The following is a 27189-nucleotide window of genomic DNA, read 5'->3' as shown; positions in this document are numbered from 1 at the left end:
CACTCAGAAAGCCATGCCCTTTAACAGATATACAGAAAATAATAAATGCATTGTTTTATGATAAAAGGAAATTATATGTGTCTTTTTTTTTTTTAAAGGCAAGTGAGTGAGTTAACCCTTGAGACTCAGGAGACTTTTTGGCTTCTGAGAATTTGCCAGGCTTTTTACTGAGAATTAATCTATTGTGGTGTATGGATTTACGGTGCCGGATTTCCCAGGATTAGTTGTTCAGCAGTTAGGCTTTTCTAGATGCTCCGCTTCATTATGCCTGCCTCAGTAGCTCCACTTCTTCAAAGCGCCTGCGTGTGCGTGTGTGTGTGTGTGTGTGTGTGTGTGTGTGTGTGTATGGACAGATCAGTAACCCTAGCAGTTCTGCGGAAGGCTCTGTTCTCACTTTAGATCTTAACATGAACAGTTGAGTTAAAGGAAAATATACTGGAGTTTCTGTGACCAGTGTGCAGCGTAATGTATTCGAGGCCAACTTCTGCTTTTCTCTTAAAGGTGCCAGGCAGATGCTATAACGCCGGATAACGACGTGTGCCTCATTGTCCTTCAAAAACACCTTCCAGACTTCAGTATTATGTAATGCATGTAATGATCTTTGGGATTGTTATCTCAGATCGAGGCCTCCAGAGACAGAGGGAAAGGCCCAAATCTATATTAAGTGTAGGTTTTTAAAGCAAGCCCGCCCAAAATATCATTGTCGTTTTAATTCTCAGGTGGGGTTTGCCTAACTGTACGTAGATGTTCTCTGTACTTAAGCTCTCGCTGACGTATGTGTGCCCACCAGCACCTTTTTAATAACTTCGAGTATGATTTTCTACGGAGGCTTCCTCTTTCATCCACATCCTGACACATCCTGAAAAAGTGATGGGTATGATCCTAGCACAGTGCCTGGCCCTGTCATATCAAGCCCTATAAGTCACAGTTGAAAATCTGCTTCCTTGCCTATACTGTTTTGGAATGTGGATTGGAAACGTGCGCACAGAGGGATTCCCTCTTCATTGACTATATAAGGGAACAGTGCAGCGGACAGTCAAACACAGCACAGCCCCCACCGGTCTGGCCCAGCATGTATGTCCCTGGGAGGTGGCTTTGCTCCGGAGAGGGTAGCGATGGAAACAGAAGCCTCTCTCCCTCCTCTGTTGTCATCTTGGGTGACTCTCCAAAAGGCGGTTGGGTTGGATAATCATACTTTGTACTTGTACAGAGCCCTTTGTCTGTGAAATCAAAGTGCCTGACTAATGCTAACTTGTTAATACTCAGAACACCCTTGGGACATAGGTAGGCTGCAAAGATTATCCCACTTTTGAGGTGGGAAAATGTCCTGTTGTTAAAAGAGTTTACAGTTTCCGGCTGTGTCTGTACTTAATGGTCAGGCTAGACCTGGAATGGGTATGATCTGGATGCCATGAGAAGCATTTTTCCAGTGCCATACTCAGCCTGACCACAGGCAGTCTCATGAGAAAGTGTTTTACCATGAAGAAAATGGACTGGAAAATATAGCGAGCGTATGGTGTTGATGGTGGGGAGGGAGGAGCCAGGGAAGTGTATTGAAGCTTCATTTTCATCTATTTAGGGTCGAAGTTAGGATGTTGTTGTTGTTAAGATACAGCATGGGCTGGGATTTTTGATTTTTGTTTTATTTCACATTAACTCAATATGATGTTGGCAATTTAACTTCCACAAAAATCAAGTTCATTTGTTCTCTGCAAAGAGACAGACAGTGCTTATTGGCTGTGCAAAGTTGAGTCAGAAGTTACTCTGTCGTTGGGTGCTTTGGGGGCAAAAGAATTGAAACATTCTGGTAACTCTAGATGTTACTATGTGATTCTTCAGTTCTGGTGCGTCTTAAGCCTCCCTGCTGTGGTTACTAAGCCAGTGAAAAAAATTAGTCATGTGCCATTTGCTGTCTAAAGTCTTTTGTTGAAAGCTTTTTCAGAAGTCTCTAGAGTAGGGTGGTAGTATTTAGGTTTTTTGGTCCCCGGTACTGTTTATTTGAACCTGAGTATAGAAATTAGATTTGAAAACTCTCTCTTAAAAAATGTGTTTTTAATTTTAAAAACTAATTTTCAAAAGACCATCAATAATATGATTCCAGTTTTGCTTAAGGAAATTACTTCCCTTAAGCATACTCCCAAATGCTGATAGTGGTACCAGTATGTAGGTGATGATAGGACACTTTATTTTTTCTTTTCCTAATTAATGTAGGCATCCTCCATATCTTCTACCAGGAGCTTATCACTTTCATAATCAGTGATTGTGTGCGAAGTGCTTTTAGAAGCCACTGAAGAATCACTTACTGAATGTCAGACCCTAGCCTGTGTACTTTACATGTATTGATTATGATGTAGGAACTGTTACCTCCTCCCATTCTTACAGATGAAGGAACCGAGGCACAGAGAGGTTAAGTAACTTACCCAAGGTCACACAGCTAGCAGGTGGTGGAGCTGGGGTTCAAATCAGGTAGAATGGGTTCACATCCAGATAGAATGATGGGTGTTAGCTCTGCCACCACTCCAGCTGCTTCTGGGTAAATGCATTAATATTTCTGAAAGCTAATTTCTTTTTCTTTGGAATTGTTGTGATTCTCTCAAGGTCAGTAATTCCCCCAAGTTCCCAAAGAATCCCTATTTCTTCATACGTGAGGACTCAAGTTCCACCTTATGCTAAACTGGGGTTACTGGAAGTTCCAAAAATCATTGTCACACTATGAGCACAACTCAGTGAACACAACTGCCCATCTGATGAACCAAGTTTTGTTTTTCATCTCCTTTTGAAGGAAGTGTTCTTAATTCCTTGACCAGAGCAATCAAACCTATTTTTCTTTTGCCCTATTCCCTATCTGTAGCATATGCATATATATTTATATTTATATAAAATAAAATCATCAGGAAGTTTCCTATAAGATTACCTTTGTGGCTTCAATTCTTCCAAGCATTTCTAAATTTTTTTTCCCCTTAAAGATCCGTTCTGTTTAGCAAGTAGTTGTAGTTCTCTGCGAACGGAAGAATTCCAAATCCATGGATCTGTGGATTAGTGGCCATTTTGGGTTGTGTCATTCCTGAAGTACAGTGAAGGGATTCTAATCCAAACTGTGTGACCTTTGGCATATTATGTAAACGTTCTGTTTATGTAAAGCACTTTAGAAGCAAGCCAGATCCACAGTTGGCATTCAGTGTTAGCGATCGTCTTCTTGTTCACCAACAGGAGCGGCGTGAGTACCATCATCTCCGGCTAGCTCACTGTTTGGCCTCCAGGCAGCCATGCCTGCCGTATTGTTCCAAGAGTCAAGGCAAGGCTTGGTTAGGGTTTGGTGAGGGTCAGAAAGAGCCAGGCTTGCTCAAGTGCCTTTGCCAGCAGAAGGAGCCAGGACTCTTGGCTACAAGTCATCTGTGTGACCATGGGCAAATCTCAGATCCCTATTGGCCTCAGCTTGCTTTTGGTACGACGAGCGGTGTCTGCCTTAGATTCCTTTTGGTTCAACAGAGGATGCTGTGGTTTTCTCATTGTCTCTGTAAGGAGGACAATGACTGGTTTGAGATTACTGGGAAATGGGAATGTTTGCTTCCCACAGAATATGTTTTCATAGGTATGGGGTAATGTATTGTAGTGATGCGTTATATTTAATAAGTAGTTATCATGTACAGATACTGTGCTAAGAACTTTCTGTGCACACTTCACTCCTACTGCTTGTAATTAACCTCTCTGTTCCTGTGTTTCTGTATGTGTTAACTGGGTGTAATAATTGATTTTTTAAAGACTTATTTTTTTAGAGAAAGAGAGAGAACATGAACGGGGGGGGGAGGGTCAGGGACAGGAGAGAGAATTCTCAAGCAGACTCCCCACTGAGCACAGAACCCAAAGTGGGGCTCGATCCCACGATCCTGAGATCATGACCTGAGCCGAAATCAAGAGTTAGATGCCTAACTGACTGAAACCACCCAGGCGTCCCTTAACTGGGAGTAATAATCCCTTGAAGAATTGTGAGAATTAAATGAGATAATGTGTGTGTACTCTTCAGTACCTGTCTGGTAATAAATAGTCAAAAAATAACAACTTTTATTATTATCTTCCTCATCCCCATTAACCAGGAACCACAGCCATTTTAAGAATACAGTTATTTGGAAATGCAAATCAAAACTACAGGAAGATAGTGCCTCGAACCTGTTAGGATGGCTATTGTCAAAAAGACTAGAAATAGCAAGGGTTGGCGAGGATGTGGATAAAAGGAACCCTTACGCACTGTTGGTAGGAATGTAAATTGGTGCAGCCACTGTGGAAAACTGTATGGAGGTTCCATAAAAAATTAAAAATAGCATTCTTATATGATCCAGCAATTCCACTTCTGGATATATATCAGGAGGAAATGAAATCACTACCTCAGAGAGATACCTGCACTGCCACATTCATAGCAACATTATTTACAATAGCCAAGACAAGGAAATAACCTAAATGGCCATTGGTGGATGAACAGATAAAGAAAATGTCATGTACGGACTATTATTCACCCATAAAAAAGAAGGAAATCCTGCCATTTGCAACAACATATTTGGACCTTAGGGGCACTGTGCTGAGTAAAATAAGTCAAACAGAGAGAGGCTAATACTGCATGATCTCACTCATATGTGGAATCTAATATAAGTAAACCCATAGAAACAGAACAGATTGGTGATTGCCAGAGGCCGGGGCAGGGGGGAGGTGGGAGGTGGGCAGGGGAGTGAAGGTTGTCCAAAGCTACAAACTTAAAGTTGTAAGATAAATTAAGTTCTTGGGAATGTAATGTGCAGAATGGTGACTAAAGTTAACCATATTGTATCATGTATTTCAAAGTTGCTAAGAGAGTAGATCTTAAAAGTTCTCGTTAGAAGGAAAAATATTGTAACAATGTGAGGTGATAGATGTTAAGTAAACTTACTCTGGTAGTCATTTCGAGATATCTATCTATCTTTATATCATATAGATATCACAACATACCAGTAAATATGTCTAATCTATCACCCTGCTGTACATCAAAAATTATAGTATTGTATGTTAGGCATATCTCAATAAAACTAAGAGGAAAAAAGCCTCCAGAGAAAATGTTTTTTAATAAAAGGTTATAGTGGGGGCTCCTGGATGGCTCAGTCATTTGAACGCCTTGGTTTTCTGCTCAGGTCATGATCTTGCAGTCGTGGGATCAAGCCCTTCATCAGGCTCCATGCTCAGCACGGAGTTGGCTTCAGATTTTCTCTCCCTCTCCCTCCTGCTCTCCCTCCACCTCTCTCTCTCTCTCTCTCTCTCTCTCTCTCTCTCTCTCAAATAAATAAATAAAAACAAAATCTTAAAAAAGAGAGATTATAGTGATTTAATGCCCCCCTCCCAACAAAAAAGCGAGTGGTTATAGCAGAGTGTGGGAATCCACAATGGGTTAAAAAAACATGGGCCGGCAATCATGCCGGGTAGGTGGGAGAGGTGGATCTAACTTAGATGAAGGCAGAGCAAAGACCCAGGTGTCTAACTCTGAGGTGTGCTGGACTTGTGTTGATTTATGAGAAGAAATCTGTGCTCTCTCAGTTCAGCCTCTCCTTTGTTGGCACCATGAAATGCTTCTTTTGAAAAATTCCACCCTTGGCCCAGCTGAACCAAAGAACAGGGCACTTGTCCCTACTAGGGCTTGGGGAAGGAATGAGCATCAAGGGATAACGGCAACAGCATTGGTATCACGAGAGAAGCTGGATGAACTCAGATAGGTAAAGAGGTGAAGCCCAGTGTGAGGGAGAACAGGTGTAGCTGCGTGCACTCATTCCTTCCGGTCCGCCTTCTTGGGGGTGGCCGTCACAGCCATAGAAGCTCAGGCCACTACAGGGATTCGTGACTAGCATCGGCCCTTTGAGTCAGAGGATATCCGGGAACACTGCTGCTAGAAAGAATTAGATTACAAGCAGAGTTTTTAGGAAAAGTAGAATTTATTAATATTTTCAATTTATTTTTTTTTATTTTTTAACAACTCTATGGAGATATCTTCAACATAAATAAATTGTATATGAATACAACTTGATGTTTTTATACATATGTATACATTGTGAAAAGATCACCACACTCAGACTAACTTATCTGTCACCTCTACACTGTTACCCTTTTGTATGTGGAATGAGTTTTAACTTAAGAACTATTCTCTTAGTGGGGTGCCTGGGTGGCTCAGTTAGTTGAGTATCTGACTCTTGATTTTTGGCTCAGGTCCTGATCTCAGGGTTGGGAGATGGGGCCTCACGTCGGGTTCCACACTAAGCACAGAGTCTGCTTGTTCCCTCTCCCTCTGCTCCTCCCCCTGCTCTCTCCCTCCCTCTCTCTCTGTCTCAAATAAACAAATACATATTAAAAAAAAATCCTCTTAGCAAATTTCAAGCACACAATACGGTATTATTAAGTATAGGCACCATGCTGTGCGTAAGAATTCTAGTACATATTCATCCTGCATAACTGACTAAACCTTTGTACCCTTTGACTAACATCTCTCCATTTCCTACCCCCCCCCCCAAAGTCTGGCAGCCACCTTTCTACTCTCCTTCTAGGAGTTCGACCTTCTTAGATTGCATATATATAAGTGAGATCATGCAGTATTTGTCTGGAAAAAGTAGATTTTAAATGGAGAAGACACGTAGATGCCTTGTAAATGCGGGCAGAGGATGGGAGGGCAAATTTGCAGATGTGGCCATAGCACCAAGAATCCTGGGAATGGAAGGATCTGGTTGAAGAAAGCAAGTCTTTTGTGTGGGGAAGTTACATTAAAAGGTGTGATACTGGGAAGACAGACGCCTTTCCCTTCATCCTGAAAACAAAAGGACCTGCATTCATTCATGCATGTTTGGCTCTGTAGGACTGCGTATCCCTTTGCCAGAATTAACCTGCAGCCATATTTGGTCTAACCAGGGACCTTGGTAGAATGTGAGTGTCAAGTTTGCATGAGACAGTGTTTGTTTTTGTTTTTCTGTCCTAGCCATTTACTAGACTTGTGACCTTGGGCAAGTCACTGAACCTCTCCATCTCATGATTTTTCCACTTTAAATTGGTAATCATAAAACTTTGCCTTGCTTCCCTTCGAGATGTTGGGAACAAGAAGTAAGATAATAAGTCTAAAGGAACTAACTGGTGGAGTGCCTGGCCCATGGTAAGCAACTCAATACATTGTTTTTATTTTAGTACCCTAAATGCAGGGTGTTACTACACTTGCTCCTCTGTTTCTAGATGGTCCTTATTTCTCAAATTGTTATACTAGTGTAATCTTCGCTGTTTGCAGTAACTGCTCTGAGAAATGTAAATTATTGGAGATGATGATGATTATAATTTTTGTCCTGGTTAACTTTGGCCAAGAGTGAGTAGCTCCAAATTTTAGATTATTGGTCTGGTTTGGGTCTTTCCTCTCTTTCCACTTCTATTTCTTTTCTTTTTTCTTTTCTTTTCTTTCTTTTTTTCTTTCTTTTTCTTTTTCTTTCTTTCTTTTTTTTTTTTTTTTTTTTTTTTTTTTTTTTTTGTCTTTCATCTCAGCTGGAATGTGGCCTCTCAATTGGCTTTCACTTTTGTTTCTTTCCCTGATGTTCAGGTAAGAGAAGGAAGGTATTTTGCAAAGCAAGGCATTCATAGGACATCCCAAGTATGTGTGACTTACATTACAAGGAGCAAAGGAATACAGCACTGTATTTGAGCAGAAACTAGGTTCAGTGTTAGTAGTAAAATCATAGAAACCTCTTCTTTATTTTGAACATGATTCTAGGCAGATTCTTCTGTAAGCTTCAAAATTAGCAGGTCTCATCCCAAGGTTTGAAAAGATATGAATCTGGACTATTCATAATGAGAGTTGCTGGGCTGCATCCTCATAAAAGACAATTGCAGAAAACAACAGGTTCATACAGCAAGTTAATAGATCCCTTTGATTCATTTATCCTTGCATTTGACCCCCATATTTTTTACTTTGGGAATTTGGAGAAGAAATGGGCCAATGTATTGCTTTCTTTCTGGGCACAATCTGGTCCTTCCTTAACAAGGAGAAATGAGTCCGATGCAGCACCTAACTTAACATTTGCTAATAAACCTGACTTCTGTTTTACTTCATTGCCATGCTAGTGTTGCCCACGGTCATGGTGCCCCAGGCTGTGGTCTTGCCGACTCGTTCAAGCTAGACAGGCTCAGGCTTGGGCAGTGCTTGGATGGAATCCCTCCAAAGACAACTCAGGTGCTGGAGACTCGGTGGTGGTGATTCAGCGTCTGGCACCGGCTCCAGCAAGGAGCAGCCAACCAGTGCCTCCACAAGGCGGTTATAGGGCCCTGTGTTAATAGGTATATGGAGTAGGAGTATGATGGTGGGGTTTTTGTCTCCTCTTATAAGAGACTTCAAACAGACTTCCTGACTGTTTATAGCCATTAAACTTATTTCAGCTGATTTTGCAAGAGGATCATAGATATCCTTTTTCTTTTTGTCTCATGAAAATTCCTAACCTTTACCTTCTTTGGCAGCAAGTATCCTCTATGCGGATACTTAAATAATAGAAATTACTCATAACTGCAAGTAAATATAGGGTTTTCTGACCCCTTTCTGCCCCTAGGTTTCCTTTGGGGGTGAGACTTGTAGCAGAATGCCTCCTCCTGTTTAGGGTTTCTGATATTTCTGTGTCAGTGTCTCTTGTACTTGGGGCATGGGATCGTGTTTGAGCCCTGAGGCACGAATGCTGGCAGATCATGGCATGGCACAAGAACACAGTGACCCAGTTCTGTTCTCTTTCATCCCAGTTCTTCTTTAAAAAACAAAAAAAGGAAGAATGAAAAAGAAAGGTAAAAAAGGAAGGAAGAAAGAAGGAAAGAAAATACTGTCTGTCATCTTTTCTTCTAGGAAAACACACTAATTGATTGCCAACATTAAAAAACTCCTAACTCCCAACATACCCCTGTCAGGTCTTTACCTTATTTGTTACATTTTAAAGTAAAGCTGAAGTGCAAAACTTAAGTGTTAAGTGTCATAGCAGTGATAACCGTCCTGTGTGAAGAACAGAAAGTCATGTCAGTAAGGATTTGGGAAACCTGGCTTGAGTAGATCTGGAAGGTGGAGGTTCTGGTTGGTATGGGATGATAAAGAAATTGCAGTGGTCCAGGTGGTGGAGGGATGCTGTGTCCTGGCCCCATCTCTTCCCACCCCTACACCCATGGATAACACTGCCCGCGACCATACTCCTTGTGCAGGTGGGACCATGTCAGAGGTATCTTTGACTTTTTCATTTCCTGTCCTTTTGGATTTCAACTCAAACACATAATGTTCCAGTTCTGTAGACATGGGGTTGTCTCTACTCCAGTTTTTCATCATGTCTGTCTAGATATTGTCTCATAAACTCATTTGCAAAGACTGTGGAACATTCTGAGAAATCCATCTCTATCTAAATATCAGCTATTATGGAATGCTCTTGGAGTATACAATACTTTCTCCAGCTGCTAGAACTCTGAGGATGGGTGGAGCAAAATGGAACCTCTCCCTTTTAGGTCACTGATTCAAGTCCAGTATCCCAGCTGATCTAAGGTGCTTGCCCCACCTGCTCTGAGCAGGGCTGGGTGGGGATGGGGGTCAAGTCAAGTGAATCAACTACCGATGAATGTTCGGAGTGTACACCCTTATTTGCATTCTCATTAAGTAGACCAAACAGTGACTGGTGCAAAGAGATTGTTCAAGGCTCTCTGATGATTTTTTGATGGTTATTACCCCCATATATTAAAATTTTAATGGGGGAAGTGGGTTTTCTTTTTGTTTTTTACTTAGGACGCTGGTAACATGACTGGATGGTCTGTTGTAGTGCTTTCTTTCTTTTGGTGTGTAATATTTACACAATCACTAGAATCAGAATCTTTCCTGGGGCAAATCCCTCTATGAGATTAGCTTCCTTTTCCATTTTCCTGTGATAACCGAGTGCTCCGTTTGTAAATCACCTTTTTCCTCCCTTTGGCGTTCCTGTTGGAGAACTCACTGCTTTGGAGTGCTCTTGATTCTGTATGAATGCGTCTACACATCTAGTCCTATCAGCCACTGTTCGTTCTTTTTTTAAGTGACCCACGAACGTGCTTTCCTTCCTGCCTTGGAGTGTTTACTGTGTCTAAAGGAAGGAGGTGATGGAGTTTCTCTGTATACTCAGCCCCAGGTCTGGCTACAGAGGGGTCCTTAGGTTGTGTTAAGTGATGAGCACTCTTATTAAGATGGTAGTTAGTTGCTGGGTTGCACCAAGATAGCAGATTATTTTATGGGGGGAGAGAAGCTCTCTAGAGGTACTCGAGGCGCATCAAGAGGTTGAGAAATACAGACGAGAACATGACTTCTTCCCTCCTAAGCTTCCCATGCTGCTTTTATTGCTATCTCTTCCCCCCACCCCCATACGTACAGTGACTGTTGATTAGCCTGGGAAATTATCTGAGAAACAGGTTTGATCTTGAGGGGTGGGGAGAGTCTAGGAAAAGAAATTAGAGGAAGGGTGGTTGACTCAGAGCAGCCTTTGAAGCTGGAAGTGGGACAACTTGTCAGGGCAGACAGGAAATTACCGACTTCTCTCCGCTGGCCAATAGCACATGCTGTCTTCATTCTGATGGTGTTCGGGACCTCACACCCAATTGAGGAGATTCACTCTGAACTGGTGTAAATGATCTGTGAGAAGAAACACATATTCAAAGTTTGCAACTCGTTTTATTCAGAAAGAAGAGCACATGGATATATTTTGTGTTCACGTCCCAGTTCTTTCTGGAAAATCAAATAGGACTTTTAGCTTTAAGAACAGCAAATTAGTAAGGTCCATGCATGTCAGCTAACTCCTAAGCTTATTTTGGGCAACTGATTGCAAGCTTTGTTTTTATAAAATTGTGTCCAGTGGAATCTTCGGGGAATCTCAGAATACAGATAGCAACCCAAGGCACGGCTTGGCACACTTTTCCTGTACAGGGCCAGATAGGAAATATTTTAGGCTCTGCGGACCATACGGTCTGTGTTGAAAGTACTTAACCCTGCTTTGTGATACAAAAGCAGCCATAGACAGTATGTAATGAAACAAACATGACTGTGTTCCAATAAAACTTTATTTGTGGATACTGAAAATTGAATTCCATGTAATTTTCACATGTCACAAAATATTCTTCCTTTTATTATTTCCCCAACTATTTAAATAAATAAAAACTGTTCTCATCTCATGGGCAGAACACAAACAGCTGATCAGAGATTTGGTCCATGGGCTGTAGGTTGCTGACCCAAGACCTAAAACATTGCAGTTAGTCATATTTTTGAGGGACCAAGCATCAGTGCTTATCTCAGGCCTCGTCACCAAGAGATGTGTAAAAACTGGTATGAAGGTTTTCTCCTTCTTCCAGTTTACTTTATGTATATGTGTATGCTTATTCAAATCCCATTTTATATAAACTTACTGCCGTTTCTTAAAATATGGTAAACATGTTTTTGAAATTGGCTACCTTAATAAACACGCCAAACAGGGGGATACCTGGCCCCTAAAGTATAAACACCTGCTCTGAACTCCAGCTATAAATACCTCAAAAGTTGTAAAGATGCTTATGTGAAGCATAATTTGTAAATGACAGATGGCACTTGCTAAGAAGGTGAAGGCCCTCAAGAGAATGACATAATTTTGAACCAGTAGCATTGAAGGTGTGTCAGAAATACCCAGGCCCGGGGCGCCTGGGTGGCACAGCGGTTAAGCGTCTGCCTTCGGCTCAGGGCGTGATCCCGGCGTTATGGGATCGAGCCCCACATCAGGCTCTTCTGCTATGAGCCTGCTTCTTCCTCTCCCACTCCCCCTGCTTGTGTTCCCTCTCTCACTGGCTGTCTCTATCTCTGTTGAATAAATAAATAAAATCTTTAAAAAAAAAAAAGAAAAGAAAAGAAATACCCAGGCCCCAGTTAGCATAAAAGCATGGCCTGCCAAACTAGCAACCAAGCACCCACTCCCTGACTCTGAGTATTCTGAGGTGGTTGTGGCCCATGGGGCGTTGATCCTAAGGCAGTTTTGACCCCTTGTGCCGATTGGGGCATAGGTGGTAGCGAAGGCAGAGAGCGCGGCTGGCCAGTCCACAGATGAAGACAGTACGTGCACACCTTCCAATCCTTTCCTCTGTTAGCTCACAGAGCCATTTATTTTATCTGTTAAAGGAAAATAGCTGTGAGTGCCTGCATCTGGGCTTTAAGTGCCTGGTTTTATCAGTAACCCCCTTTCTATAACATCTTCCAACTACATCTTTCTTATAACCAGAGCCCAGCACTCAATACAGCACCAAGTTGTCCAATGCCAAGCAATTGTCACATCTGTTATAAAGGAAGTGTTGACTCCACCCAGCCCAGGCACCGCCATCAAAAGTAAAAGGTCTCCAGAGATGGGATGGGACCTTTTAAGTTATTTATATTAGCATTTGGCCTGGAACTTGAGTCAGAGTTGATCCTTGGTTCTTAAAAGATAAATTCTTTCATTTATTTATATCCTTTCTCTTTCTCTCCCCACCCCTCACCAATCCTCTTTTCTTCTTCTTTATACACACACAAACACATAGCCATGCATCTGTGTATTCTGTATCCGAAGGATTTCATTTATCTTCAAACAGGATGTTGTAACTTTTCTCCATATGTGATTGAGATATGGTTATAAAAATAAGAAAAGTCCATCCTCACTCTTCAGTTGTCTTGGAACATATCTCTGAGGCTGACTATCAAATAAGCATGTGTGGATAACTAGTGGTCTCTGGTGTGGTTTCCAAAGGGCATCCCATCAGTCATTCCAGATTTTCTGACCAACCATGAACGCAACAATAAACATTTTTGACTTTCTACAAGCAGTAATACCAGAGATTCATATTATAAATTATGTAATACAGCTCATATTATAATGATAATGCTCAAATGTGTAGTCTTGTACACAAGGATTTATTTCTCTTCTTTTTTATGACAGTTTAAAATCTAGATCCACTGATTTATGTGCACTGGAAATTGGAAAAGCAAATGCCCTTTGGTGGTTGATTTCACAGCACTTTATAAGTTCTAATAAATTATCTTTTAATATGCTTGTTGAGACCTTAGTTGATCTGGGGGTGGGAGGAGGACAGGGTAATACTTTGCTCCAACTTTGTTCCTATAATCAGAATAAGGCCAGGGAATTATTGTGGAGCGATTTCAGATCAAGGTGAATAATTTATACTAGTGTTGCCTCTCCATCCCAGACATTTGAAGTTATCTTGCGTGTTTGCATTCATTTTGAGAATAAAAGTTGGAAGCCAGTTTGCACCTATCTCCATCTTGTATTCTTCTCTCTTTGGTAGTTTGACTGAAATATCACTTGTGTTCCTACAAGTTCCCAAGCCTTTTCTGCCCTGGGCTGCTGTCTTTGATTATCTTCTTTAGCGGGGCTCGGTATGAAATGCTGTAAGGTAGCTGGAGTTCATTACATGATTATTTAAGTTCATGTGCTCCAGTTGGGTCTAAAAAATGATGTTGTACACCCACATGGCTTCTTTTCTTAAAACCAGTAAAATAATCACAAGGATTTCACTAGCGAATTTTGGAATGTATACCGCCAGCTCAGTAAACATTCCCTGAAAACTTAGGTTTGAGTCCTATACTTTCTTTGGTTCAAGTGCACTTATGAGAGCATAAGAATAGTTGTGTGGTGTGTGTGTGTGTGTTTAAAAAGACACTAAATACCATCCCTCTTGCCAAAATGAGGATTTCACTGTACAGATTCTCTGAGACTTGGTTATTTAAAAACTGAATAGCTGTTCTCCAAATACTTGGTGAAACAGGGTAAATAATTTTAACAAAGATTTGCGACTGTGATGTTTGCGTCATTTTGCTTTGCTTTGCTTGCTCTGTTTTAGCGACAAATGTCTCTAACCTTTCTCCTCTTCCCCACCATGTCTTTCTCTGCACTCTCTCTTCCTTGCCATCTACAGTTCCTCCACCTGCTTTTCCAGCCAGCAGCCAGGCCCTTCTTCACTGATCCGTTCATTACTCTGGGAACTCTGAAGCAAGCACTTAGAACACGTGGCGGTTCCCTTTCCTACATTAAAAAGCTGTAAAACCCTCCTGTGAAATAGTTAAGAGAACATATATAGTAGGAGGAGAGGCTTTTGCTCCTGCAGGCACCTTGCAAAGGGGACTATTTTTCTTATATGATATAAATGAAATCCTCACTCTGCCCACTTTTACACCTACGCATGTACTGAGCGTCTCCAAGGAGACAAGGAAACCCGGAGTCCAGTGATGGTGAATCCTCCTCAAAGACAGCAGGCTGGAGTCTCGGGCAGCTCTCCCAGGCGTCTTGGCTTCCAGATGCCCCTCTCAGACAGCCTCTCTTCTGGAGGCTCTTCCAGGCAGGCTTTCTCGAACATGTCTCTCCCTTCACAGACGAAATAGCCTGTACATTGCATCTGAAGGGTTGGTGGTGGTGAGTTCAGTAGGCAGAAGGCCTCCCTGGGACAAGGGGATGGGTGTCATAGGGAGGTGGGACAGGAAGGTTCCGTCTTTCCCAAGATCTTTTCTTGGTCACCTATTTGTGCGTCTGTTTCATTGCCTCCCTTTGCGCCTTTTAGACACAAAGGCACCACTCAACCTTACAAAATGTCTAAAAAATACTGCTTGTTACAGTAGTACCGTTAGGAGCTCAGTTGAGTGAAATGGTCCTTTTAGAAGTCCTACTCTTGCTGATTCAACACTTTTAGGTGTCTGTTCATGAACAGTCATCTTCTTGACCACTCTCTTTTCCCTTACGCCCTGAATTCAGTGCCCAGGGCCCTCCAGGACATCCTACCTCTCCCTCATTCCATGGTGTCACTGTAACATTTTTGGGAACTTATAGACATTATTTTCTTATACAGATGAAGTCTTTGTTTCTCTTTGAGGAACACTCTACCATCATAAGTCCATCATGCACACTTTCAAAGATTTCTAGTATTAGATCCTTTTGCTCTGGCGACCACATCTCCCTGTGCATCTTCCTTTGGGCACAAATAATTAGTTACTATATAGAAATTATTTTTGATGTAATCCCCAAGAAATCTCATTCTGTCTCTAAACTCTAAGCACATCATTTGATGAACATTCTTGACATCTCTAGCACATGACCATTCTTGGTTCTCAGCCAAATTAACTCAAATAGCCTAACTTCTCATGTAATTTTTTAGCACGTTGTCTGCAAACTTCAGTCTTCTGTTGCTGATCCTGCTGCCCTCTTTGGAAAGGTGTGGCTATGATTTCTGTTAAATTCTTTGACAGTAAATGTTCTCATGAGGGTTTCTTGATGACACTTTTTTCTTCTTTTTTTATTTGAACTTTTAAAAAAGTTTGGTCAGCCTGTATTCTGCACTCGGGAGGACTCTCCTATTTACCTTTGCTTTATCCCCAGTTCAAATGACTGCTCGTTTCTGCCTTTAAATAAAGACCACCTATGTTATGAGCTTAAAAGAGTTGTTTTGTATTAGGCGTGATCAGTTTTTTTCAGGTACATAATGTACCTTTTGAGTTGACCTAGAGGTCACATTTGCTACATTTTTTTTTTCTTACCTAATCTCTCCAGGTCACCCTGGGTATATCTTACCTGTTTTGATCTTCCTTCCCACATACCTTTATCCATAGCATGTTTCACCATTTAACGTCTCCTCTTTATTTGGGCTCAGAAGAGGTCAAAATCTGACTTTTGACTTCAGCTCTCAAGTTCCCCCAAGAAAAATCGGAGGATGAAGGTGCCTCCAGAAAGAGCACCTTTGTTGTCTCCTAAATTTGTGTCTGTGGTCCAGGTCTTTCCTTCCTCAGGGTCGCAGTCATTCATGCTCCAAGTTACATCAACATCGATGGTAGGACTAGAGCATCTGTTTGGATAGATTGCGATGCCTAAGGAACCGGCTACGCCGTTGACTCCATCTAAGAAAATGTAAACCAAATGTGGAAAGTTTCCGACTTAGACTGGTGGGAAGTTTTGTTTGCTGTTTCATTTGCCTGGAAATGCAAAAGCCAGGATCCCATCCTAACGTGTACTTCCTGGAATCTTTGATGTGAAGGAAGCCCCAAAGATGGGTACTCACACAAACATGTTTCTTCCATTTTTCCTTCCAGGCACTTCAAGTGGCCAGACAGCTTCTCCTCCAACAGCAACAACAGCAGCAAGTTAGTGGATTAAAATCTCCCAAGAGGAATGACAAGCAGCCAGCCCTTCAGGTGATCATTCTTTTTTGAAAAAATTGACATTATACATTTTGGGAGAGCTGGTAAGCCATTCGGAAGTGGATTGTGTTGGGAGTTGCAAATCGTATATGAAAATCTTCTGCAGAAGGTGCATTTTTTAGTTGAACCAGCAGAGGATGACATTTTGGGGGGAAAAAAGGTCTATTCAACCAGGAGTGTGGTCGTTGGGAGGAAGATCTCCTAATGAGTTGATATAATAGGAGGATGAGTAGTTGCAGGTGTGGGTTGCTTAATAGGCACCATGTAGCACCAAGGAGACAAAGGTCCTAGTACTCAAGATAGGTCACCCCGTTCTCTCATGATGGGGCTGGAAACATGATACCCCCCCACACAGTAACTTTAGTACAGTGGTTTTTAACTGGGGGTGATTTTACCGCCCCCCCAAGGAACAAAGGCCAGTATCTAGACAATTTTTGGTTATCCCGGGGGCGGGGCATGGTGCTCCTGACAGCTAATAGGTAGGAGTCAGGGAAGCTACTTAACTGATCCTACACGGCACAGGAAGGTCCCCCCCAGCACAGAATCATCCGTCCCAAAGCGTCAATAGTGTCAATAACTCTTAGGAGGACGGAGGAAGATACGGTACTTTTCCTATACCCAGTCATCAATGTCATACATACTTTGTTCTTTAGTGGATGTGTTCAGAATATTCCTGGATCATTAATGAAAAATGGCAGGTAATTTTTGTGTAAAGATATCAAAGAAGACTGTTTTAGCAACTTCTGATTTCAGGCCTCTTAAGGGCAGGGGCTGACGGAGTAGGAAAAGTGAGTTCATAAAAATGTAATTCGGATTTTTGACTTAGAGTCGAAATTGTAGTAGAAATTTTAAAGAGACTTGACGGGGGCTGTTTTTGCTCACATCTGAGCCGGGGCACTTGCAGGGACTACGTGATTCTGCCGCTCGCGTAGCTCAGAGTGGGCAGCCTCCAAACAGAAAGAGAAGATGAGTTGGGGACAGAACTTGTAATTGGCAGCTGTTGGGCATAACTTGGCGCCAGTGACTTTGACCATGAGGTCAACCCAAATTCCAGCTTGTGTTGACTTAGATCAGAGTGAACCAACATCAGTTGCCAAATTATCCTGCAAAGATCTAACTGACATTTGGGGAACAAGTCCTAGTTCTTGTACATCAACTCGGGAAGCCGTCACTGTCTAGGACAAGTTTGGCACTAAAGTAACGCTTTATGGGAACAGCTGGATGACACGTGCGTTGTGGACTCACACTTTCAAAACTGGTTAGTTATTTGGTAAATCATCATCACCGATCCATAGGCCTTTTCATGAGCGTGAATGCTGGGGACATTTTTAATGAGGTATGGTGCCATTGAGGTCCCATGTCAGGTGCTATAAGAAGTGCTTTGTTGGGCAGATGTCTTAAGAACAGCTCTGGAGGATGAAATATGACTGGGTTGACCTTTCAGCTGTGAGCTTATTTGTCAGGATTCAAATAAGTTGAAAGGATCAAACTGAACAGTTTCCGTAGTCAGACTGGGAATTGTGTTTCAGAGGTCAGCTGCGGAGGCCACATTGCAGATTCCTGAACATAGCCAATTGTTGGTACATATTAAAGTGCTGGGGCATCTCCTGCAGACAGAGACACAATTAAAATTCTAATTTATTAATGTATACAGGAAACTAGCCCAGCCTGTCACTCAGTGATTCAAATGACTGTCCATTCCTTTTGCCTCCCTCTTGGAGCTCTAACAGCCTTAAAAATACTGTGAGTCCTCTTGAATTTATCAGGCCTCAAGTGCATTGGAAAAATGACAATATATTATTGGGGGGAGGTGGGAATCTTACACGTAGTAGAGCTTTGGTTAGGGATAATTTTAAAAAGTACACACATACACAATCTGTCTGATGCACTGCTCTTCAGTATTGAATATCATATGTAATTTTTTTTATACTAGACTTATATTCCCTCATACTTGCTTTTTAAAGACATATGGCATTTTTAGGTAACTTCTTTTCCAAGATGAACGAAGTTGCTTGAGGGCTAAATATATGAAGTAAAGTTTCAGGGGATTTCCTTTTGAGGGCTCTTTTTCTTGCCCGTTATAAGGTTTTTAGCCACCAGAAGAATATGATACAGAGAGCTTCATTTTTCTTGGCAAAGACAGTGTCAAAACCAACCTAACACATTCTGCTGAGCACTTCAGTCTGTATAAAAAGTGCGGGGCGAGGGGGCCATCTTGAATGCTGGTTTTGCTAAATAAGATGTTTTGAGTCCCTTCCTACCCCTCCGTGGGAGAGTTGACAAGCATAGAATTTAGACCAGCTTTAAGAGTCGATTGGGGAAAAAAAAAATAAAGAGTTGGTTGACTGGTGGCGTGTGCGTGTGCGCATGCGCGTGCCATCATAGACTGCGTCTTGTCATCTGCCTGCTAGGGTCATGCAAATTCACCAGGCTTTATTAGGTTGGCTGGCCTTCCACCAAGAGAGAGGAGAAATTACCAGCCTAGGTCCCATGATATACTACCTGCTTATAAAAAATATGTATATAGGTTTGGTGGTTCACGGAAGGAATAACCTTCACATTTAAGGAGATCTTGCCATTCCATGTCCTCGCTGGGGCCTCTCAGCCAGTGTGGCTCTGAAATGAAAGGGAACTCCTATAACAGACCTTAACAGTGTTCATTTCTGTTCTTTGTACCCTTCATAACCACACCAAGAGACCTATTTTAGCAAATTTCAGATCTTCCGCATAGAGGAAGGCTTGACAGGGAAGAAGAATTTGATCTGCTGATTGCTTGAGGGAAAAAAAAAAAAAAAAAAGAAGGGAAGAAAGAAAGAAACCCAAATCCTCAAATATACTGTGACTTATATTTTAGGCATATCTCACACTTCCCTGCTTTATGTTTGGCAGCGTTCTCCGGTTTCACAGGCTGATGATAACAAACAAAAGAGAATGGAAAGTTAGAGAAGGCTCTAAGTGGTTACTCGATAGAGATCACAAAATGTAGTCAAACATCAGCAATTTGGACTAATTTCAGGAAGATGAGGGTAAATAAGAGAGAGAAACACTCTCTCCAGATACACATGCAGAACTCAATCTGAGCTGGCCACGTTCTTGGGCGACGTGTGGTTCATGTAATGCAGGCATTAACTGGGTATAGATACTGCTTTTGAAGTTCTTAAAAAACATTCTATTTAGTAACCTAAATCCCCCTTATTTAGTCTCTTGAGTTGCCTTGCAAATTTTTTATGAATGATACAAACGAAAACTGAAAATTGGCCCCATTGTAAATTCAGAATCAGGAGGATCTGAATTTATTAAATGCGACTGGGTGAGCATTTCTGGATCAGCCTCGATGCGCAGGGCATCGTGCTGATGCTTACCCACGCAAAACTGCCAAGGGTACAGACCCTGCCTTCAGGAGGCTTATGAGTTGTAAAAGAATTAACAAGGTTTTGCTGCAGAAAAAGAAAATTATATGTGGGTAAAAATAGTAGGCTTGCTTTTATAAATATTTATATGCTTCTGAAGATTGCTTAAACAAGTGAAAGAAATGCTTAACCGTGCAGGTGTGCTCATAACCTCGAAAATGTGTAACTTTACTGGCTGAAGATTAATTTGTGAGTAGATGAGCAATTTTATTGATCGAATTTTGGAACTTTGACCACCCTTTCTGGGTAGTAATTCATTTTGGTTCTTTAAGCATTTTAGTTGTTGGCACGAGTACATAAACTGGAAAGAAATCAAATGACACATTTTCTCCTAAGAAAGTAAAAGTACATGTGTATTCTGGCAGCATGAAAGTTAGGAAAGAAAGTAAACCTTGTGTGTTGCTTACAGCGGAAAGCTGACCACAGTTTCGGGCCGTCTATAAAGAATTTGAACTTGAAACCAGTCATCGGAGATTTTCCCCTCCTCCCTTCCCCTCCCCCTTCCAAGGTTACATCATGTGGGAGCCCCTCATCCAGGAGGCCACTTCACTGGAAGGAAGGGTAGTGAAATCTGGAAGGGCAACCCTGTCGTCCAGTTGGAAGCTCGGGATTATGATAAGGACTCCTGCTTGAAGCCGAGGAGGTTAGAGTCCAAGATCCAGCAGGTGTTTTTTGTTTAACATTTTTATTTGCAGTTATATAAAGCGTGCTTTAGGCCACATTTTTGCTTTACACTAATGCCACATATAATCTTAGTACCTCATATCATTTCCACGTTATTCACTAAGGAATAAATTGGTAAGAGGAAAACCTTTAAAAGAAACTACAATTTTATGTTGTAGATAGTGAAATGGAATGGTTTTGAAATACTGACCCTTAAAAAATATCCCTGTGCACGGAATTAGTAAAGCGGATAATTTAGGAGAAGGAGGCAGGTTTTTTTTTTTTTTCCTTAAATGTCTGGAGTTAGCATCGTCTAGAATTGGCATTCCCTGACCTTAAATTGATACGAAGTGTTGAAATTTTGGTACCTTTTTAAGATGTCATTGTTACCACATGACTTTGGAGAGTCCCCAAACCCTAAAAAATAAATCTTGATAAGAAACAATAAAATAGAAATGATGCCATTTAAAAAAAATGGTTATTAAGTCTTACAGATTACACACACCATTAAAAGTATGATAGAAACAGTGACCTCGCCCCTTCAGGAAAAAAACACAGCTGCACACAGAATTTTGTATCTAGTTATAAGGGTTTCCTGAACCTCAAGAAATCCGTCCTGTGACCCAGGTCAAATACTCTTGCTTTCAGATTTTTTTTTCTAAAATAGTATGTTTTGTCCTTGCCTCCAGATTTCTGATTTGAGTTGTAATGAATTAGCTCACTTTTGCTATTTTAGCTTCAGCAGTATATAGAATGAACCTGTGTCCCAGTCCTTCTAGGCTATCCCTGGTCTATGGCTGGTGCCGGAGTGTAGTTATTGACATTTCTCATTCTTTTAAAGCATCCCAGTTTGGACATTTAATTATATGCTCACCTTACCTACATGCATCAAAGCATTACAATTCAAGTGTGATGCTAATATTTTTTAAATGTAAGCATGTCTTTGTCACCATTTGCATATGTCACGTAGGCAAAGATAATTAATGTTTAGTTAGTGCTGAGTGTGGACCATCCCCATAGCTGCCCTGTGATATAGGAAGTGTCCTTAAACTGCGCTGTGGATGAGGAAAAGTAACTTACAGAGGTCCCCTGACTTGCTGCAGAGCACACGGGCAGGTCCAGCACCAGGATGGGAAGCCTGGTATTTTAGGACCACAGACAACCAGTATACCATCAGGAAGTTCACCGTCGCTTCCCCTTCCTCGTACATTTCCTCAGCATCCACGGAGCACCCTGTTTGCCACAAATAAGCAAATTCTTCTATTTTCCATAGCATAAGCAAAAATAAAACCAAACTGCCAAAATCCCATTCCACTGTAAATAATAGGATTTCAATGAAGAAGACTAAGATCTGTGTCATTATCCTAATTGTCGCTGTGTCTGTGTGTGTGTGTCTCAGCGGAGAGCAACAGCAAAGAAAAGTTATTTGTCATTCTCAAGTCTGAAGTGCTCTTATGAGCTTCCATGTGTTGGAACATGGAATGGTATGTTATAATCATTGTTGGGGCTAGGAGGTGGGGAGGGACAGGGAAAAAAACATACTTGACTGGTCAAAAATGTGTAAATTGCTGACAAAATGACACATGTAATTAGGAGTACTCCTACCATTTACCTTGTGGTTTACACCTCCAGTGTTGAAAAAGAGAGCGACTCCCACCTCGCTAATTACCATTATCACTGAAATGCTAGGGTTGGAGTCATTAGTTCCATGTGCATTTAATTAGAGGAAGGCTGAAATTGGATTTAACTTATTACTTTTTCATGGATCACTTTCTTGTCATCACTTCAAATTGGATTGCAGCCCCAGGTAACTAATTATGAGAACCACAGGATCAAGAGTGAAAAAAAAGGTAATTAGGAATAACACTGTCGGACCCTTGCTGGTCGTCCACTTGTGCTTCGGAAAAAAGGAAGGAAAAAAAACCCCGAGCCGTATTTTGTAGTGTTACAGATTAGGGAGTTAGAGGTAGGCATGGTTCCTGGGCATCATGGGAGTCTGTCACCACCCATCGTGGCTTCTATGATATACAACTGAGTTGAAGATGTCGAATTGACATGGTTCCACAATCAGCTCCTTAATACCTAGATTAGACTTGTAAAGGCAACAGATCGGTTGTAGGTATGAGGCATCTCGACAACTGTGTAGTCTGGGGGCCTCACATATATGATTACAACAAAGCTGTCAAGAAGCCTCGGAGCCAAAGTACAGAATATTTTAAGTACAGGGAGTTAGCATTTAATGAACGTATTAATGTTCCAGAAACATCATTCATATCTGACAGGAAGACATATCAGTCAGCACAACAGTAAGGTTTAGGGTTTATACATTGGGAATTTTTGTCAAAGTTTCCAGCAGACCGTAATAGTCAGACCATTTACTGTGCTTCTGGTGTGTTCCCTACCCCACCCCGATGTTGGGGATAGGCTTGCTGGGGTTCTGTTTCTCCTTCCGCCCCCATCGAAAATACTTTAAAACAAATTATATTGTTTCCATGTGCAGAGCAGAATTCAGAACTGCAAGCAATCAATTTTATTGACATCGTCTGAAAAAATGCTGGTGACAGTTCGAGGATGTGAAAGGGTTGGATTTTTAAAGTCGCCAGGACTCAGTGTGGCCAAAAAAAGAAAAAAAAAGTTGGTTGGTTTTTTTTGTTTGTTTGTTTGTTTTTTAAAAGGTTATATCGTTACTCAAAAGAAGTCCTGTGAGTTAGGCTCTTCCCAAGAAGGGATTCTTCTTTGATAGACTATGATAGCATAATGAGAAGACTTGTTATCAAGCTTCTTGGTTTCCTTGAAGGGAGAGAAAGCTTCCCAGAGAAGTGAATCACCAAGGAAAGATGGCTAGAGTTTCTGAAGTTGTTTAAAATTGGTTTTAATGTTCTGTTAATGTAAGCAAATAATCATGATTCAGTCTTGGGTGACTTTCAAACCTGGGTAAGTGGGACTTGCTCGTTATTTTTTCAGTATAGGGAAGTAGAGACCACGCTGTGCCTACCTGACAGATGCCACCACATTATTCTTCCCCAAGTGATAAAATGCTCTCCCTGGGATTATGAGTCCTTTTCCTTTGTGAGCCTTCAGAGCAAAATCTCAAGAACCAAAATAGTAATCATCAAGTCTAATGCAGAAAATTAAAGCTTTTTTTTTTTGAACATCTTAAGTTGATTTAGAATTTTTGTACACAATATTTGTCTGTGGTTGAAAGGGGGCACACTGAGGTCAAGTGATGTAGTGTTTTCCATTTTTCCATGTGAGTCTCACAGTGTGTGATAAAAGCAAACTCCTTTATTTTGTAAGTCTGCAGGAATTTCTGATGAAGTGCAGAGGTCACGTTCCCTGTCAATTTGAGTAGCCAGCATTTTTTAACTACTGTTTTTTCTTCCCTTTTCTGTGTGTCTTTTCTTCCCTGCCCCCACCCCACCATAAACCGTGGCGCTTTTCTGACACATGCACAGTGAAGTCTTCCAATCTGAAACTCATTAGCACACAGCATTGGACCCTGTCCAGTGGTTAGAAAATTTCCTGAAGCCTAGAATAACAGCATTTGGTGTAAGCACCATGGACCAGCAGTGACAATGGGGGTAGTCGCGCTCCCCTGGCGCCCTGCCCGGTCGGGAGAGCCAACTGACCGTGCAACGCAGTGAGACAGAGGTCGTGCATTTGGGATGGGCTCGAAAAGTTTGGTCCTTGGAGAACTAGGCTTCTGAAATCACAAGGCAATATCTTTTTCCCCTATGCTTATTATTTCAATTGGTTTGGAGGTATTTATCAACATTAGCTGCGGGAACGTGAAAGCAAACCATTAGAGAAATAAGATGAAAACCAATTTCTACAAAATAATATTCTCACTTCTGTAGCTATTGGGTATTCCAGAACCTATGGATTTAATGAATTCATTCAAACTTTATTCATTGCACCTCACTCTCTCCAGGTAACATGACCAAGATGAAATACTCATCCTCACATTAGAAAAATTACCCAATTCACCATGGGTCAGGATAATTTGAGCCGCGTTTTCAAGCAGGAGACGGAGTCCCAGAAATGCAGTAGTAATAATACTAAATAACAAGCACGTAAGCGGTACATTCCAGCAGCCAACAGCTATGCAGAAACCATCTGGGGATGGGTTCCGTTACTATTCCCATTTTACAGATGAGGAAAGGAGAGCACAGAGAGGTTAACGTGCCTGGGGCCAAACAGCCGATGAGAGGCCGAGCTGGGCTTGGAGCCCAGATAGTCTGGCTCGAGGATCTGTGCTCTTACCCGTCCCGTTCTACCGATTCTCCGTGAGCTACTGCCTGGGCCTAGCAAGCAGGGACAGCGAAAGGAGCAGAATCAGAGTTGCTGATGCCTATGGCTTGTCACTAACCACTAGACCACACTGTCTCCTAATTTGGACATATGTTTATGGGCATATTTGAAAAATAGTGCTTGTAATTGAAATATGCACTTTCTAAAGGGAAATGACGCTTGGGAAAGAGAAAAAAGGCGGGTATTACTCAAAGTCTGCAGACAACTCTGCAAGTAATTGTCTAAAGGCAGCCGTTGAAATTGAGAAGCAGTTTGGAAAATGTACAGTTTGGGAAATTTGTGTACCGATGTAATTACGGTAGTTGTGAGTTGATGTCATGCCTAGTAACTGTTTTTGTATTGCTTGGGCCTTTGTTACCGAGCTGTGATATCATGAGCAAACTATTATAAACATAGCATGGATATAGCATGCTTGTGTAACAAAAGATCGGGAACTTTTATTAAGTTTGTTTTCCTTGTCATATTGTAAAAATTTATTATGTGTACTGTGTATATTAGAAACAGATTCGGGTAATTCTGTCTAAATGAAGTCATCCCGGCTATTTCCAGACTGTCTGTTTTTGGTTGTGAATAATTTTCATACATCAGATGGTTGTCATATTTAGTCGCTCTCAAAATTTTAAAGAGAACATATCCCATTTTGAACTTGGGGTGGACTTCAGCCGCCCTGCTGTTGCGAGTGCTTGACTTTGAACTTACTGCCTAGTGACTTATGGAGACTGAGTACTAGTCATTTCTAAAGGGTCTAGGCCTGCTCCCTTCTATTCATAACTTTTCCTCCTTCCTCAAAAGAACAGATTTTTAACTACTTAAGTAGAAGAATTTAAAGCAGCCAGCGCACAACTGGGCAAAGACTGCCAGCCCTTGTCCTTTTATGTTACATCCCATTGAGGAAACTTGGTAAACATTCAAACAGACAGAGCCCAGCATTTATCGGTGTCATATGGTAAAATGTGGATTTTAAATGGGTCGTTCAAAAACTTCGGATGACTCAATCCTTCCCAGTTACTCTCCCTAGTTCCTTTTGCTTACCAAGCTTTTACAACCTGAATGTTCTGCCTGCTGCTTCAACTTTTTTTTTTTTTAAACAGCCATTTTCCTTCCTAACCTCCCCCGTATCTAGCTTTTTTCCTCGTCATTTTCTTGAAGTTTATTGTCACTAAATTCAGTGGCCAGGTCTCCATCCTCCCCTCAACCTGTCTGGCTTCCTCATAGCTAAGTCATGCTTTGGCTAACTCAGCTTTCTGGAAATGGCTTTCTTTCAAAGTTCTTCAAGTCTGTGCCCACCCTACCCCATCCCCCCCCCACCCCCCAGTCCCCAGGCTGTTCTCCTTTTGTTTCCCAGTTCTTTTCCAGAAGATAAGTTCATTCCTTTCCCAAAGTTCCCTTCCTTTGCTCTTCTCCAATGGGTGTGTATCCATTGGCGTTGCCCGTCCTGTTACCTCTGCGCCCGTGAGGCCACGCCTGTTTGTACCCCTTCCTAACCGCCTGTTTGTGGCTCTCTGCTCAGCATGACAGCAATTGCAATTATCTCTAATTCAACTGATCACTTTTGTCACCAGGCTCTATTAGTCAGAGTCATGAGTCATCATTGACTTATTAATTTCCTTCATCCCCACCACATTATCCATCATCAGATCTGCCATTTTTCCTTCCACTGGGTATCTTCTGTCCATTCCTTTCTCCATGTTTCCCCGGCTGCTGCCCTGTTCCAGAGTTCAGACCTTTGGTTGGCACGTGCCTAGTCTTGGCAAAGAGTGATAGTCTGTCCTCCTCTGGCCCCCCAGAGCATCTCCTGTTGTTCATGCATATCTCCTACCCTCATTACTACTTTCAGCTTTCCCTTAATGCTATTCAGAATCCTATTCAAAAACTTTCAGTGGCCCTCTCTTATCTACCACACCAAGTTTTCCTAGATTCTAGTTTTGGATTAAATCAGGTGTCCTGAGAAGCTTGTAGTCTTCTTACTGGGGGGGGGGGGGGGGGGGGGGGGGGAGAGGGAAATTCAGAGTCATGACTGCTTCTGTCAGGAGGGGAATATAAGCACTGTCCATGTGATAACATTTCAGAGTCCCCCAAATCCAGGTTGGTAAATATTGCTTATTCTATCGCCTACCATTTAGACAGAAGGTCCTAGTGATTAAATTGTGTTTTGAGTTTAATTCCAAGAGAACTGTATCTCTGTTTTCTTCAAAAGGAAACTACAAGCCCTGTGATGTGCTGTGCTCTCCCAGATCTAAATTCTCTGCTATGTTGTCCCATGCTTCTTTTCCATTGCGATCTACTGTTGCAGCCTAGTGGGTTCCTTCTCGTCTTCTCTGGACATAGGATCCACAGCCAAGACATTGCTTCGTCTGCATGCAGAGGGGCTGCCCAATCAGACCTAATGAAGCCCCTTTTAATAAGACGTTGGTGAAATTATGTCTAGGTTGTTCTTTATTTGATAGCATAAAAGAATTGTTATATATTCTAGAAACAGAATTAAGAATCTGAGCCACATAGATGAAGAGGTTTCGTTTGATCTCGGTGCCAAGTGGTCCTTCCTGGAGTGCTGTTTAAAGGGTTCTAGGATTAGGATGGCCTCTGCAATCA

General features: G+C 41.7%; 1 protein-coding gene across 7 annotated transcripts in view; it reads left to right on the top strand.

Annotated features, from left to right (window-relative positions):
* FOXP1 (forkhead box P1) overlaps nucleotides 1-27189 on the top strand; it is a 407883-nt gene that overhangs the window by 245268 nt on the left and 135426 nt on the right. For all 7 annotated transcript variants that reach the window (XM_034657215.1, XM_034657217.1, XM_034657218.1 and 4 more), the window contains one exon: nucleotides 16106-16207. In XM_034657215.1, the coding sequence (XP_034513106.1) occupies nucleotides 16106-16207 (102 nt within the window). The remainder of the gene's footprint in view (nucleotides 1-16105; nucleotides 16208-27189) is intronic.

This window comes from Ailuropoda melanoleuca, chromosome 4 (assembly GCF_002007445.2).
Source record: "Ailuropoda melanoleuca isolate Jingjing chromosome 4, ASM200744v2, whole genome shotgun sequence".
Lineage (NCBI taxonomy): Eukaryota > Metazoa > Chordata > Mammalia > Carnivora > Ursidae > Ailuropoda > Ailuropoda melanoleuca.
Note: the sequence above shows the minus strand (reverse complement) of the source record. Positions and strands in the feature narration are given on the sequence as shown.